The sequence below is a fragment of the Empidonax traillii genome, unplaced genomic scaffold (genome assembly GCF_003031625.1).
Source record: "Empidonax traillii isolate 1590-97213 ecotype Southwest subspecies unplaced genomic scaffold, ASM303162v1 scaffold673:size468873, whole genome shotgun sequence".
In the NCBI taxonomy this organism is placed as follows: Eukaryota; Metazoa; Chordata; class Aves; order Passeriformes; family Tyrannidae; genus Empidonax; species Empidonax traillii.
The window spans coordinates 121108-137205 of record NW_020955866.1 but is presented as its reverse complement, the minus strand read 5'-3'; the positions used below and the strand labels follow the sequence as shown (position 1 = coordinate 137205).

The 16098-nt window shown below is 39.6% G+C and overlaps 2 protein-coding genes across 6 annotated transcripts in view; both read left to right on the top strand.

Annotated features, from left to right (window-relative positions):
* AK9 (adenylate kinase 9) overlaps nucleotides 1-13257 on the top strand; it is a 56596-nt gene extending 43339 nt beyond the window's left edge. For both annotated transcript variants that reach the window (XM_027899509.1, XM_027899508.1), the window contains 10 exons: nucleotides 2148-2361; nucleotides 3286-3487; nucleotides 4585-4731; nucleotides 5958-6178; nucleotides 7375-7571; nucleotides 8068-8237; nucleotides 8941-9039; nucleotides 9123-9225; nucleotides 9755-9869; nucleotides 12926-13257. In XM_027899509.1, the coding sequence (XP_027755310.1) occupies nucleotides 2148-2361; nucleotides 3286-3487; nucleotides 4585-4731; nucleotides 5958-6178; nucleotides 7375-7571; nucleotides 8068-8237; nucleotides 8941-9039; nucleotides 9123-9225; nucleotides 9755-9869; nucleotides 12926-13128 (1671 nt within the window). In that variant the 3' untranslated portion in view covers nucleotides 13129-13257. The remainder of the gene's footprint in view (nucleotides 1-2147; nucleotides 2362-3285; nucleotides 3488-4584; nucleotides 4732-5957; nucleotides 6179-7374; nucleotides 7572-8067; nucleotides 8238-8940; nucleotides 9040-9122; nucleotides 9226-9754; nucleotides 9870-12925) is intronic.
* ZBTB24 (zinc finger and BTB domain containing 24) overlaps nucleotides 12987-16098 on the top strand; it is an 11795-nt gene continuing 8683 nt past the window's right edge. For all 4 annotated transcript variants that reach the window (XR_003572991.1, XR_003572992.1, XR_003572990.1 and 1 more), the window contains exon 1: nucleotides 12987-13080. The gene's annotated coding sequence lies outside the window, so the exon portion shown is untranslated. The remainder of the gene's footprint in view (nucleotides 13081-16098) is intronic.

The window sequence follows — 16098 nt, the reverse complement described above, 5'->3', positions numbered from 1 at the left end:
AGAGCCTTTCAGAAGTGGTGAAAACAGATTTAAAGGCTTTGGAGTATAAATTTTTAAGAAGCCACACACACACACATACGTGGCCACAAACCTTAGCAGTGGTGAAAAAGTAAACAAAAATGTTAGATGTATGTAATTCATCAGTAATAATTCTTTCTTGTGGAAATTTACAAATTCTGAAAAGTAACAAATATATTTCCATAGTATTTTACTAGAGATCTGGAAAACTGAGGTCAGAAAGTACTCATGTCTATCCCCAAAAGTGGGCTGATACAGTTTTATAGGTAGGAAGTGAAATGAGGTTATTTTTCTGGTTTAATGGAAGAAATAAAAGCAGGTTGGACTGTGAATAAATCAAAAATAGAAAGGAAGATTCATAAAAAAAAGTCCAGTGAACACCATATTGAAAGCAGAAAGGCCCTGAGAGAAACATACTTTGGCCTTCATTTTATTTCTGCTCTTCTGTCATTTGCAACTACTGAACCAGTTTATGTGTTTCATTCCAATTAGTCCCTACACTCTACCTCTTGCACTTGGTTCTATCAGATTTCACTAAATTTTTGTCATTCTATTTCTCCAGTTCACTCATTTATTCTATAAAATGGTTTTTTGCCAACAAAAAAAGTACAATTCAGTCAGAAGAAAGAAGTCATAGGAAGCTATTAGATAAAATCAGAGTTGTGTGCTGACAGTGAAAATGTTCGAGCTGGTAATAATGAAAGGGAAATAGGATCATTTTATGGGTATTTCAGGATATAATAGAAATTATGAAACTGATTACAGACTGGAAGTTTTGGGGTAGAAAGGCAGATAAGAATATATGCCAATTACTTTTAGATTAAATCTGGGGTGGAGGGAAGTAGTAATGTGACTGATTAGATAAGCAGAGAATAAAAATGATGAGCTGAGGGAAGAATGGAAGCAGATATGCAGTAGAACAGACTCATGACATCTCATAAATTGAGGGCAAGCACTCTGAAATGACTTCATGCAGGAATAGGAACCTAAGAATACGAGAAGAGTCTGGCAAGGCAATGCCCCACAGCAGAAGAGTCCCATCTCTTACTGTAATATTCAGATCAATTTTATTGACTCCTTCAAAGAATAGTAATAGATTTGTGAGGTATGATTTCCCTCGACAAGAAGCTGAGTTGCCTCTTCCCCATTATTTTATATGTATGCATGTAACTACTTTCCTTAATCTATTTCAGTTTGCTCAATAATTTACTGGGCCATGTTTGCCAGGATCCACCCTGGAGCCCTTTTAAAAAAATGGTAACTTTCTCCACCTTTCTTTTTTGTTGAAGGAAGGCCAGTGTCACACATTTCTCAGTAAAAATTTCACTTCTGAGTCCCTTTAGAAATATAAGGTGAATGCTATCTGGTCTGGGTAATTTTTTCTACAGATGTCAACATTTAGTTTTAAAACATCTTTTATTGACAATTTAAGGCAGTTCCTCTGAGAAGGGCTGCAACAGGGTCATGACCAAGTTCTTCTATAGAGAACAGTGGTGCAACAAATTCATTTAGCATTACTGCAGTGACCACTTCTGACAACGATCCATCAACACTGCTGACTTTCTAGTGGGCTGTCTGATATGTTTGAAAACATTTAATCAGTTGTGCATGTATTTTACCAAAAACTTTTTTGACTTATGTTGTGGTGGTTTTACACTTGACCATAATGTAAGTATTGATATCCTCTTACATTTTCTTCATTTGTACATGATTTCTGCTGAATACAATATTCTCAGTGTATCTTCTGCTGTCAGGCAGGTAAGCAGGTTTAATTCACTGAGAAATAAAAGTATTTTCTTTATTCTCTAAAAATTAGAAAAGGTATTATGTTAATCCTCTCTGACCAGTATTTTGATGGACATAAAGTGTTATGGTACCACCTACTGGAAGTAGTGAGTATTCTTTCTGTCTTCAATGTTTATTTCATCTTTTTGCACAGTAATTGTGTATGTATGGAAGTTTCTCAGACTTGAACAAAATATTATGTCCAAAGCATTCAGAATGCTTTGATGGTTTGTTTCATATGGTTGGTACTTCTCTATCTGCCTACAAAGCCACTTCTCTGGGATGGAGGGAGAAGAGGTTTTGTCAAACCTAATGAACTGATTCCCATCTTGTATACGCTACAGATAAGCAAAGGAGATGTAATCAGGCCACAACAAAGCCGTGGAAATGAAGTCTTTCCTGTAATCCATCGGCAGTATATTTATTTCTTTTCAAGTAAAGAAAATAAAGAAACATTTATGACAAATCCCATCAAATATATTCGTCAGTCAAAGCCTAAACCAGCTGCACCAGTTAAGATTGCAATTGTGGGACCTCCAAAATCTGGAAAGACTACAGGTATGGGCCAGTTATCTGTACAACAAAATCTTATTTAATGAACTGAAGCTGTATCTGCCATTACTATTGAAAAATCATAAACCATTAATATTGTTGGTCTTCCTGCTCTCCTTGCTGGGCATAAATTCCTTTAGTTACATTCTCTAGTGTCTCATTTGATAGTCAGATACTTATTCATTGTCCATTTGAATTTTATCCCATGTTCTTAAGATGTTAGTGACTTGGACTTGCACTTAGAAAAATTGGACTATACACTATTTATACTCCTTGTATATTATTTATGATTATTTTCTAAATTGTTCCCCATTTCTGGAATGGAAAAATATTCATAGGATCAAGGTCTAGGATCACAAACTTCTCATTCCCCAGTCTGTTTCCAAATTTCTAGATTAAAAAAAAAACAACAAGATTTCCATCTTTCTCTCCTCTCCTTCTTTCTCCATGACTGTCAGTCCACTTCTCTGCCTTTTACTGGAGGAAGAGAATATTCATCTTGTAGCATAGCTTAATGATTAAAATAGGATATTAGAAAAAGAAGAGACAGGTTCAAATTATATTTAGGAGGAAATTTTAACAGTATTTACCATTTTCTGAATAAGTGATCTAACTGCTGGGCTGTTCTGTAAAAGGGGCAACAGTGGAAGCATATTTTCTAAGACATTTTATAATAGTATTGACTATTTCTCCTGAGGTTTGTGCTGACTTGAACAGTGTTAAGTGCACTGGGTGCGCTCTGTGCACATGCGTTGTCTGGGCCCTACAGGGGCCTAAGCAGGGTTAGGTACACACTTACCAAGACTAATGCAGTGGAAATGACCAGGGAAGCGAGCTGAGCAGTTAGCTTCTGAGACCAAGGACATACTTCAATAGGCTGTGATGTTGCTTGCGTTAAAAGTTGGGAGTTGAAATCCAAATGTTTTGCAGTTGCCGAGAAGCTTGCAAGTGTGTATGGATTGCTGCGCCTGTCCATGGGAGATGCCATACGGCTGGTGCTAGACAGCCAGCCAGAGAGCGACTTGGCACTTAAGATAAAGGGGCACCTTCACAAAGGACTGACTGTACCTGATGAACTGGCCATACAGGCTCTAGATGTGGCTCTGCTAAACCACACGTGTAGCATCACCGGGTAAGAGTCTTCTCTGGATTTGGGGGGGTTTTCCCATGTTATCACTGTAAACCAATTTCAATAAAACACATCAGTGGTTTCTGCACTTAGAAAATAATCTGTAAAAAAGAGGTCCTTCACACTACTCTGGGAAATAAAACCAAAGCATAATTTTCTGCAATTTTCAAGTAAGTATATTCCAGTCAATTTAAGTAATATGCTTTATGAAAGTTACCTTTTTTTCAGTCAATAAGCCAATACTTTCTACTGGCCTTTGAGAAGTACCATTTTGTCTCTCTTATATCAACTCCAGAACCAACTTGGACACATCTGATTCCCTTTGATCATGCAGACTGGTTCAGTATTCAAGGTTTTTTTCTGGTTTGGTTAACAACTGAAGTTATTAAGGAGGAATTGAAACCAGTGAGTTATTCCACCTCATTCATATGAGATCCTGATTTCCTAGGCTCTTCTCCATCACTGAAACACCTTCAAAACTAGGCAAACTTTAAAAGCTTTATGATGATGATTTAGTGACATTCAACTCCTCTCCCCAAAAAGAATTGTTAAAGGAAAAGGCAATTCTGGAATAATCTTTGAAAATTATTTGAACTTGAGATAGAATTCTTTCAACTTTTCTTTCATGTTAAATACTGGAATATTGTTTCAGTATACTTTGTTCCAGTATTGCCTAATATGCAAAAAACATTTCCTCTTCAATATGATTTTAAAAATTCTTCAAGTACAGTAGTAAATCATTTTACTTACCACTTTGCAAACTGCTCCTTCCAATCCATATGCAGATTTCTCACAGTTAAAATGATGTTTCTGAATGACTGATAAGTCAGAATTTTAAAATCCACCGTTTTTATAAGTCAGAGCCATCCACTTAACTTTTGCCCTTTGTGCATTTCCTTTTCCCTTTACTATTTTATATTCTATCTACTTGATTTTTTTAATCTGATTTTAAATTCTTAGGAGTGAAGATTGTGTCTGTCAAGTGAGAGCAGTGATAACTTCGTGGCATGGGTGTAGACTTTGTCTCCATGGAGAATGTACTAGGATTATACATAGTCTTACTTTTTAGGAAAACTTTTTTTTTTTCTGTTTGTATGCAGAGTTGTAATTGATGGATATCCTCTAACAAGAAAACAAGTAAAGCTCTTGGAATCAGTGAAGATAATTCCAGTGAAAATCTTTGAATTAGAAATGGATACAAAGGAAGTGTTCAGAAGAGCACTTCTGGATAAGGAAAGCACAAATAGGTAGTGACACTGATAGAAATACTTTTTTCTAATAGATTTGGTAATTTCTCTAATTATGTGCCTCAGTGCTGTACCCAGATAGGTTGTATGTAAGCTGGAGCATTACTCATCTGTCTCTGAACTCCACAAATGAAAAGGCATGGGAACCAGTCCCTCTATGTTCTAAGGCTTTGATTTCCATAGACCAGAAACGGAGATGTCAGATATTTGTGGCATGCTCTGGCCAGATCCCTCGATTTGTGACTGAGATCACAAATGTGCAATGCTGTTCACCCACTGCGGTGTTAAACTGGTTTAATGAAGCTGTATGTCAGAAATGTTACTAGTTCTCTCTGTGCTGAAGTTTATTTTTAAACTTCATTCAATGATTATCATCCTAAGAGAAACTGATACTTCGTCTAATAAGCTGTCTTTTAAGTCTTATTAGAGTTCTTTTTAAAATATGGAAATAATGCATAGTTTAGTAACATACAGAATTAATGAGTTATTCATCTAAACCTTTCAATTCAGCTCATTCCCCTTTGTTTTTCTGAGGAGGTAAATACTCTGTTTAAAGAGCTAGTGGTTGTTTTGGAGGAAGAGCAGTAAGCAGAGAATGAAAAAGAACAGAACATTCACCTTAAAATTAAATTGTAGAAGAACCTGGTTCTCATTAGATGAAGTGTTCCTAAGAAGTTCCAGATAGCTTGGGGCATTATTGCATATCTCTTTGATTTTGTCTCTTTCTTTTTATCAAGTAATCAGTACAATGTTACATTGTTTACTGAAAGACTAAAGAGAATTTGCATTGCAAAAAATTAAATTAATTAATTAAATTTTTGAAAATATTTACTTTAAACTTCATTTTAACTTTACACTAATTAAATTTCATAGGCTAAAATACAAATCAAATGTGCAATATCAGGGTACCATTTAATGGTATATCTACAGCGTGTGTGTCAGTTAATATGTGCTGATACATTCCAAATCCTTTACAAAATAATTTTTTACTTTTATTTGGTACATAAGTAGAAAAGGTTTTGTTCTTTGTTTCAGAACATGACTGTCTAACCATGGGTATGCTCCTTTTCATAAATACCTGCTAATATTTTTAATAAGAAATTTGTGTTTCTACAGTGTCAGGCAAGCATAATTCTGTAAAAAGAACTTTACATGAACTCTAGAATTTACACATGAAATTATCTAACTTTCAGATGTAAATGAGTGTTATTTTTCATTGTCTTCAGCCCTCCCTATCCTGAACATGACAGCTCACAGATTCTAGCCATTAAAAATTCCTGCTATAAACAGCACATTGATGCAATCAGGACTTACTATATGAAGGAGCGTCAGAACTGGTGCGTGATTGATGCTGTTCAGAGCAAGTGGAAGATCTGGAACAAAGTTACACAGGAAGTTCAAGGGGTTGTTAAACAAATACAGATATACCTGGAAAGAATAAGAGAAGGTAAAAGAAAAACAAAGTTTCCCACAATAATATGGGCATTCCCATTACATTCCCACTGTAATACTGCAACATAGGCGTTTCAACTTTCTTTGGATTAAGTTAGTTCTTGGGCACGTTCATACCCTCAAACTCTTCAATTTCATCTGCAGAGATCTTGAAGAGATCTCTTGAAGAAAGTGAAGACAAAACCAACTACTGAGTAGTCAGAGGCCATCCCCTAAACAATAGGGTAACAGAAATATGCTGGTGGAAGTCAGAGCCCATGGGAGATTCTGCAACACTGGCTGATAAATCACAAAGGCTATCCCAAAGTATACAAGGGAACTATGACTTGCAACTTCACTGTAGTGTTAGTAGAGCAAGAGGGAAGGAGAGGGAAGATGTTAATTAAAAGTTCCGAATTAAGCTTAAAAGTTTATTTCTGTGCTTTGGGAAGAAAACCACTTTAGTCTAAAATGACACAGTTCTCGCTTGACTTGTTGTGTGTCAGCATTGGTCAGGATTAAATATGTCTTTTAAAAATGTCTGCACTATTTAACTAGAATTCCTCTGAAGGGCAAACAGACTTGCTTATCTTATATCCACCTTTTGGTTTCAACTTTTACAGCTCTGTGGCTGCACCCTTCTTAAAAACCAGAGCCATAATCAAAAACAATAAAATACATTTAACTTTTTTCACATCAAGCTTGAAAAGTACAATTTGTAAATATCTTGAGTTTGAGATGACATTCAAGATTTTGAATATATTTCGTGCAGATAGACTGTAGCATTTGCAAGACGTGGATGAGTAAAACTGAGGCTTTCATCACATCTTGTACTCTTTTTCACTAATGTAATGAAATAAAATAACGGCTGAAATGTTCCTTAGTAAGACAAAGAAGTAAAACAATAAATCATAAATAAAACCATCCCAGGGAAAGTAGACTAATAAACTGAGCATGCAGAATAACCCACATCATTAATAATTATTATATTTCTTAACTGCTACAAAAACATTATTAAAATTATTTGGTAAAATGAGTTTCAATTTCATGTTATTATCACTCTATTAAAAATTGCTATTTTAGTTCTCATTATTTCATATCACTTTCAAATTATGAATTACCTTCTAAACTGTAACACTTCTGAGGGGAATTGTTTGATGTTTTTATGTCTCTCATAAATAAAACATTATCACTAATTGCTTTTATTAACAGGAAAAGCTGCCAGCATTGCTGATTTATGTATCACTTCCAAAGAGCTGGAGGAGCGGCTGGGGGAGTTTGGACAGTACTGTCCCGTCAGCCTTGCAGAGAAGGGTGAACTGGTCGACTGCTCTGTAACCTCCTCATTGCAGTTTGCTGCGGAATTTGAAGGGCGCTATTACAAAATGGCTTCACAGGAAGAACTGGACGTAAGTGTCGAAAACCAGGCCAGGAGGGGATTATGGGAAGGGGGAACATACAGAAATAAGTAATACATAGTCTGAATTAGACCGCTCTTCTTAGTATTCAAGCTTTTGTTCTGTATACTTCTGCTATCAAACATCTAGGCAGACAAAATGCAGCACAGAGTCCATTAAACCAAAGCTCCTCTTTCAACTTGTCACAGATCAAACGTTAAGTTTTAAACCACTAATTTCCTCCTTTCTCCACCTGTTTTAGGGAGAATGGCTGTAGAGAGTGGGTAATGATAGCAGTGGATATTGATGGATGGTGGGTGGATAGCGATGACTTCAACTGAGAGTGGGTTGGAAAAGAAATTAATTATCCAAGAGCAGCAACAGTGCCAACACACTGTTGTGTTGTAGAAGAAATTAAGTATCTAAATTGCATGAGCCAGCCCTCTGTAGTTTGACTAACAGTCTTAACAGTGCTTCTTACATTATAAAAATGTTTCCTTTTCTACAGAAATTTTTGATCACACCAGAGATTTATGTGTCATCACTGGCACCTCACCCTCTCCCACCTCCACATATGCTACCAAAGAGACTGACTGCGGCAGAAGTGAAGGCCTCATTCCCTCTAAGGGCTGAAATGCAGGGATACTGTCCAGTCACTTACCTAGATGGAAAACAGAGGTAGGTCACTGGAGTTTTCATAATCTGAATTACAGAGTATGTGTCCTATATTAACATGTTAATGAGGAAACACTTTCAAAATACTTTTCAACAGTGTTCAGGGTTTGGACAGTAAGCAATTACAATTCTCTATATTGCACCTGTGGCATTGGAAATCGATATAAAACCACCTTTTAAAACTTACATGGCTACAGGTTCTACAAGGATCTGTATTAGCTTGCTGTCTTTTCATGATGAAGATGGACAAAATTCTCTCTATCATAAGCCTTCAATGGTTCAAAGAAATCTCATAAAATCCTAGTAGATGCAAAACTAGCTATTATGATTTTTGTAGGAGATCCATAAAGTTCCACTATAAAGTCCTCAGTGTGCAAGAATTTCTCATCAGAATAGCCAGTTCTTTGCTGTCCCTTCTTAATCTCCTGAACAATGATTGGCATTTTAAATGAAGGAGCTCTAAAGAAGCACAATAAAAGCTCCTTAATAAGCAAATTTTGAGGCAGGGGCTTTCTCAGATTTTGAGCCTTGTAACTGTCAGTCATGTAGTGGAAAGCTGGATGATTCAATTGCTACTTTTTTGGTGTTCCTATACTTATTAATAACCAGAAGGCTCCCAATAGCTCATGAATTTACACCGCACAAATTATGGTTTACATTTCCTGGGAATGAATAGTTCTTGCTCCATCTTGCTCCATCTCTTCAGGTATGAAGCCTTGGTGCCTGGCAATACTGAGTATGCAGCAAAATATCAAGATAAAGTATATATTTTTGAAAGTGAAGAGAAACTTCAGAAGTTTATGAGGTGAATATACCAATTTTGCATTTTAATCTTCAGTCATGTCACGGTTTATAAGTGTTAGAAGTGCTTACTTTTTATCTGGTTAGGTTACCAGAGAAGTACTGGAATCTGAAGCTTCCCCATAAACTCCCTCCAAAAAAGGAGCCAATGCTATTAACTGCACTTCCTTTGGCTGGATACCTTGAACAGGCCAGTTTTTGCTTTTTGTATTTTAAAACATGATGTATAGTATGTCCCACTCAGTTTACCTAATTTTTAATGCAATATGAGTCTTACGTTTATCAATGGGACTATATTAAATTGAAAATTTAATATACTTACAATTGCAAAGAATTTTTAAAAGCTTTAAAATATGTAAGGGAAAAAATACAAATAAGTCCATCAGAGGGGGATAATAAACTGCAATATTATATGATGGATTTTCTTACTTAGTTTTTTATGATATCTTGTATTTTTGTTTGATTTTTAACACCAGAATAGACACAAGCTTATCTGGAGTCATCTAAGGATAGTTTGTTACATTTTGACACGTGAATAAATAAAAAAATTAGTCATGGTCACTGCCCTGCCTATTTTACACTATTTGTTATCTTCTACTACTTACCAACTTAGGGTATCATCCTATATTGTTAGGTCTGCATGAGAACAGGATAAGGCTTTGAATATATTTTTGTTCAGAATTTCTGTAATGTCTCCTAAAACTGTTTTCTTTCTTTAGGGAGTAGCAACTTCTCTAATAAAAGCTCTGCATGAAGTAGGCAGCCTTAAGCCAAAATTTCCATTCCTAAGTGCGAAAGAAACTGCTCTGCTGTTTGTCTCCTTCCATTTAAAAGGTAGTGTATAAAATAATATGCTATAAAAATAACTAAATATAAAAATTATATAAGTAATACGATACAACATTTATAGCTAATTGGCGTCATTTTCTTACGTCCAACATGGAAAACCACTATTATATACTGATCTAAGTAAACACTGCCTGCTTTCTTGGAAATGTGTAAGGACCAGGGAGGAAAGTAAGGTTAATAGAACAGGTAGATACATAAGTGATCTCTCACAAATCGTGAGACTTTAATAACGCTTTATCACCAGCAACCTGATGGCCTTGAAAACATTTCTAAGAGGAACTGTTGGAGTTTTTAAACAGGAAGTAAAATGTTATATTCCAGGTGGTACTACATTTTAAACTACTCATAGACAACCTGAATTGTCTTGAAAATTGACTTATATTACTGTATCAAAAGGCTGCTGAAATACTTTCTGAGGCATAGTTTAGGTGCCTGAATGCCTTTTTTTCAATGGCATCTTGTGGCCAAATAAAATTTATAAGAAACCTTGCCTTGCAGATACCCTGAAGACAACTTTATAATTTTTAAGTTTTTAGCAGAGAAATGAAATGTTATTTATTAGTCTGTTTATTTGTGAAATTATCTGGGAAGATCTCAATATTAATGTGATTCAGAATAATGTGTTGATTATTTTTAACTTCTTAATTTAATTGATAGTCCAATTGACCCTACTTTTCCGTAACAAAGATAAACAGTCCAAAATTAAAATTAGGTGTTTCTGCTCAGCCTACAAGATAAGCATAAAGTAAAACTAATTAGGTGTTTCTACTCAGCCTACAAGATAAGCATAAAGTAAAACTTCTCATGGAGCTACCAGAGGTTAGGACTACTCCTGCACTGAGGAAAGTACTCTAGTTTTATCTTCCGTGTTCATAGTTGCTATTTTTTAGAATATTTGTTTGGGGTTTTTTTAATGCAAGATATTAGTTGCAGATAGTAATCTTCAATAGTTTGCAATGAGCTTAAATGGTGCCAGCTTTCTCGATTTCAGCATCTCTGTTTGCAGCTCTGATGCAGCTTTGGGCTAGTTTCCAGTACTGCTGGAGATTTCTGGAGCAAGACTGACATTTCTTTCAACCCACCAGTTCTGTCTTATAGAAGTCAACCTGTTCAGTGGGTGTACTTTACCTTGTCTTTTGTATTTTACATTTTTACTTATTCTTTTAGGTAATATTATTTGTTAAAAGTTCTTGATGTCCTGTGTTTCCTCATGTAGTTTCCAGAGTCCTCCAGAATTTTCTTGAACTACCACAGATTTTTTTTACTAGCACAGCTTCATTAAGGAAAGCCACTCAACAGGGTAGGCACATGGTAAGCCCCTGCATAAATGTACAGTTCCTAAGATGTCAAACTGCATTTATCCTAGTAGTTTGTTCCATCCACAAAGGCTGTTTTCATCCTGTTGTTAGAACAGCTTTGCTAATGCAACAATGCCGACTCTAGGAAATGCTTTGCTCAAATATTGCAACATTAAATTATTAGCACTGGATGATGAACCAGAAAGGTTATGCAAGTGCACAAATCTCCTCATGCAGTGCTGAACAGTTTGACCATAGGAATCCAGGAAAACAAGTTATCTTCTTCTAATACCAGGTAGAACTGCTTCCAACTTTAAGATATAGCATTCCTGTACACTGATAAATCTCCTGAACATGAAGAAGAACTTCTTTACTGTGCAGGTGACCGTGCACTGAACAGGTTGCTCAGGGAGGCTGTTGAGTCTCCCTCACTGGAGGTACTCAAGAACTGCCTGGATACAATCCTGTGCCATGTGCTCTAGAATGACCCTGCTTGAGCAAGGAGGTTGAACCAGACGACTTATTGTGGTACCTCCCAGCCCAAACCCATTCTGTGATTGTTGCAAATACTGCATTGTTTATTATTGTGCATCTCTTCAGAGCCATCAGCACGCTTGTAGCAAGCGTAGGTAGAGCCCTTCTTAAATCTTCGTTCGCGAAGCCTAGCCATGAATCTTCAGATTCATCCTTGATCAGAAAGTCGATCAAAGTGCTTCCCATTGTGGTCCCCTGGAAATTTATTTCATCCTATTTCTATCTGAAGTAAGACTTTCTTATCTTCAACTTAATGTCATTCTCTAATCTCACATTTAAATAGGGGACAAGAAACAGTGGTTTAGTTGCTCCTTCAACTTTTCTCACAACAACACTGGATTGCTTTCAGTATCTGAGAAGGTACAGGTGATCAACCATAAATGCAGAGAGATTTACTTCTGAGAAAATAGTGTTAAACCATGCATCACTAGAGTGATGGAGTGCCCTTCAAGCTTGACTCCTTTAAGAGCTCTACATGCAGCTATGCTCGAAAAACCTCTCAGAAGCTGTTAAATGCAGCTGTCTGCAATTTAAAGCTAGTGGGCAGAAGCATCTCATAGCACAGTTCTTCATGCTGTCCAGTTTTTGTAATGAGATATAAAGTACTGTCCACAGGAAAAAATTGGTTATGCTTTGTCTGTCACTTCTTCCCCTTTTCTGCAGGATAACAATTAAAATAATAAAGTAAACTCTGAGGATTGGCTCTCAATACTAATGTAAAATAGAGCTTAGGGCAGAGAGAAACCCTCCCTTCCCTACACTGTTGATCAGCTCTTCACTTTTTGTGGGCAAAGCATTTAGGTCATAGAACAGCTGTGCCAAGGACACAGGGGCCTGGTGCCAGCCATGCCAGGCCTGAGCTACCCCCAGGCTGTGCCTCTTCAGGGTATCTGCTGCACTACCCAAATTTGTAATGGCCTGGAGTTTCACCAGCAGCTCACACCCTGAGGAATGGGAAGTTGACAGCAGTTGAGCATGTTTGTTTACAAAAGCTTGATCTTTCCGAGTCTCATTACCCTTTGGAGTTAGGAACTGTCTGAAACACCAGACTTGATTTTTTGGTTTGGCACCAATGGGCACAGCGCACAGAAGGTTTACCTGTACCACAGGTAACATCATCGGGGGTAGACTTGGTCCCTTTGAAAATTTCTGTAATGTAATTCCACAAAGTTGACAGGGGACACTAACATGCTGTTTAATTTCTTGCAGCATACAACCCCCGGAGCTCGGAGCCAGTGCGACAGATGTACAAGAGGAAGCTGGTGCAGTTCTTGGAGCACTGCCAGCTCATCCCCTACCTGGGGACTGCGATGGCAGGCCCATACCAGGAGCCAAGAGATCGGCCCCTTGGCTTTGATGCCAAGGTGAAGACTTTCCTTTCCCTGAAAGACACACGCCCCAGTTTTGTGTAGTGAGGGCTGTTTTCCCCCTCCAATTTCCATGAGTTAATGTGTGGAGCGTTGCCATGAGCCAGAAGCATGGCTGACACACGGCCTGTGAACAATGTCACACCTTCTCGGACCAGCTTCTTAACCACAGAATCTTAGAAATAAAATCTTTTGTCTGAAGTTGAAAGATATTCAGCTATTAAAGAGCGTCCAAACGAAGGCTGAAAAGATGGTGAAGGAACCTTGAGGGGAAGCTGTACGGAGAGCAGCTGAGGTTGCTTGGCTTTTTCAGCCTGGAGGAGACTGAGGGGAGACCTCATGGCAGTGTACAGCTTCCTCACAGGGGAAGTGGAGTAGCAGGCACCGATCTCTCTGGTGGCCAGTGACAGGACCGAAGGGAATAGCCCAAAGCTGTGCCAGGGAAGGTTTAGGTTGGATATTAGAAGAAGGTTCTTCACCCAGTGGGTGGTTGGGCAACTGGAACAGGTTTCCCAGGGAAGTGGCCACAGCACCGAGCCTGACAGAGTTCAAGAAGCCTTTGGACAACGCTCTCAGGCACAGAGCGTGATCCTTGCAGCTGTCGTGCCCAGGGCCGCGAGCCTGATGACCCCCGTGTGTCCCTTCCAGCTCGGGACATTCCGTGATTCCAAGACCCGCCTCGTGCGTACCGCTCATGGCGGCAGCGCAGGCGCGGCGGGAGCCCCGGCCCGGCCCCGCCCGTGCCGGAAGGGCGGCGGCGGTGCCGGCGGCGGGGCCTGACTGCGGGGTGAGTGCCGGCTCCGGGCGGGGGGGGCGCCGAGGCAGGGCAGGGCCGGGCAGAGCGGGCGGCGGCCGCGCTGGAGGAGCTCGGGCCCGGGGCTCCCGGGGGGCAGCGCCCGTTCTCTGCTCCGGCCCCGCAGGGGGACGAGCGGCCTTCCCCGAACCTGCGGAGCGAGTCGCGGAGCCAGTCTCGGGGCTCACGCGGGCGCGGGAGGCGGCGCTTGCGGTGCTGCCAGTGTGCTCTCGGCCCCGCTCCCGCCGAGGCTGCTCGGGCTGTTCCCGCGCCGTGTCCTTGGCCGTGCCCGTGTCGGGACCCATCCCCGGGCCGTGCGCTGCGCCCCGGGGTCACCCCGAGAGCTCCTGAGCCCTTCCACGGCTGGAGCGGGGGCTCCCGATTGTGCACAGCCTCACTCCGAAATTGTTAGGAGCTTTTAGGAAAGGCAGGCGGGTGTTTCGGATTTTGCGGTCAAAACATGAATGGTGTCACCTCCTGATTCGACGCCAAAGTTTTTGATGTGATCGAATGTCCAATAAACCATTCCAGTTTCTTGCCTCCCCTGGGATCGCTTAGTTATTGACTCGCTACAGTCGAAAGCCATAAAACACCCACTACCCCATATGACACGTGTGGGTGTCAGGGTATGCCTGCAGGCAGGGTTGGCAGCAGCTCTCTGGGAGTTCTTGGAATGCACGGGAAGGCAGAGTTGTATCTCACCTTCAGCTGTGCCTTGAGGTGTTCCAGCAACAAACATCAGCCTCACATCCTCCAGAAATTAAAGCTCCCAGATAAAACAATTTGACTCCACCATGAACTATTTGGTAGATGATTTGGGCTAAAGAATCAGTTTTTCACCACTGCAGTAGCATTTAGGTATCATCTGTAGGTAGTGTTATTCATGCAGCATTTGTTCAGGTGATTGAAACTGCTGCACTCCCTAAATACAAATGTGCAAATTTATTTGTGCTTGATATGACTCTTGTATAAATTAAGATGTCAAGTATATAATCTGTTTTATCTTTGGCTCAGCTGAGCCTTACAAATTGGGCATTTTGGGCACATATCTTCCATAATAACAGTTGGTGGATTCTTCTGAAATTTGTGGAATTTTTTTGTTTGTTATTAATTTTTGCAAATTTACAATTCTTAGCAAGTCAAATTGATAGTTAATAATTACCATAATCAACCCTATTTTAGACAGACTGCTTTAAAATGCTGCTGTTTTTCTGCTTTTATTGCCTACCTCCGTAGGCTGAGGCTGAAGCTTAGTAGGCATAGTGTTATGAAAAAGAAACTTTTAGAATGACATAAGTGGGTAAAAGAAGTCATGAAGTTTTGCCATACCGAGATGAGTGAAGTTTTATCATCAGTAACAGGATTTCGTAGCCTTATCCCTGAATAATCTGCAACGATGAAACTGCAGTTGACCTTTTTTGTTTCCAGTGTGGTGGGTTGACGCTGGCTAGATGCCAGGTGCCCACTACAGCCACTCCATCACTCCTGTCCCGAGCTGGACCAGGGACAGAGAATATAATGAAAAGCTCATGGGTCAAGATAAGGACAGGGAGAGATGAGTCAGCAATTACCATCACAGGCTAAACAGACTTGAGTTGGAGAAATCAGTTTATTGAGTGAAATCAATGAAATCAGACCAAGATAATGAAAAATAAAACCAAATCTTAAAACAGATCACCCCACTCCTCCCTTCTTTCCAGGCTTTTCTCTGCTTTGTCCCCCTCCAGTGGTGCAAGGGGATGGGGAATGGGGGCTGTGGTCAGTTCATCACACATTGTCTCTGCCACTGCTTCCTCTGCAATGAGAGGACTCCTCATATTCTCCCTCTGCTCCAGCATGTCTTCCCACAGCAGACAGTCTTCCACAAACTTCTGCAAAGTGAGTCCTTCCCACAGGCTACAGTTCTTCACAAACTTCTCCAGTGTGGGTCTCTTCCATGGGTGCAGTCCTTTAGGAGCAGGCTGCTCCAGTGTGGGTCCCCCACAAGGTCACAAACCCTGCCAGGAAATCTCCTCCAGTGTGGGCTTCTCTCTAGAAAAAGAGGACTGTAGCCCATAAATTAGCGAGGCTGATCAAGAGGGCTTTAAACTAGGCTTGAAGGGGGAAGGGGTCAAAACCAGGCTCTCCAGTGATCAACCTAGGGATGGAAAGCCTGAGTTAAGAATTAAATCAACAGCCCACCTGAAGTGCATGTACACTAATGCACGCAGTATGGGCAACAA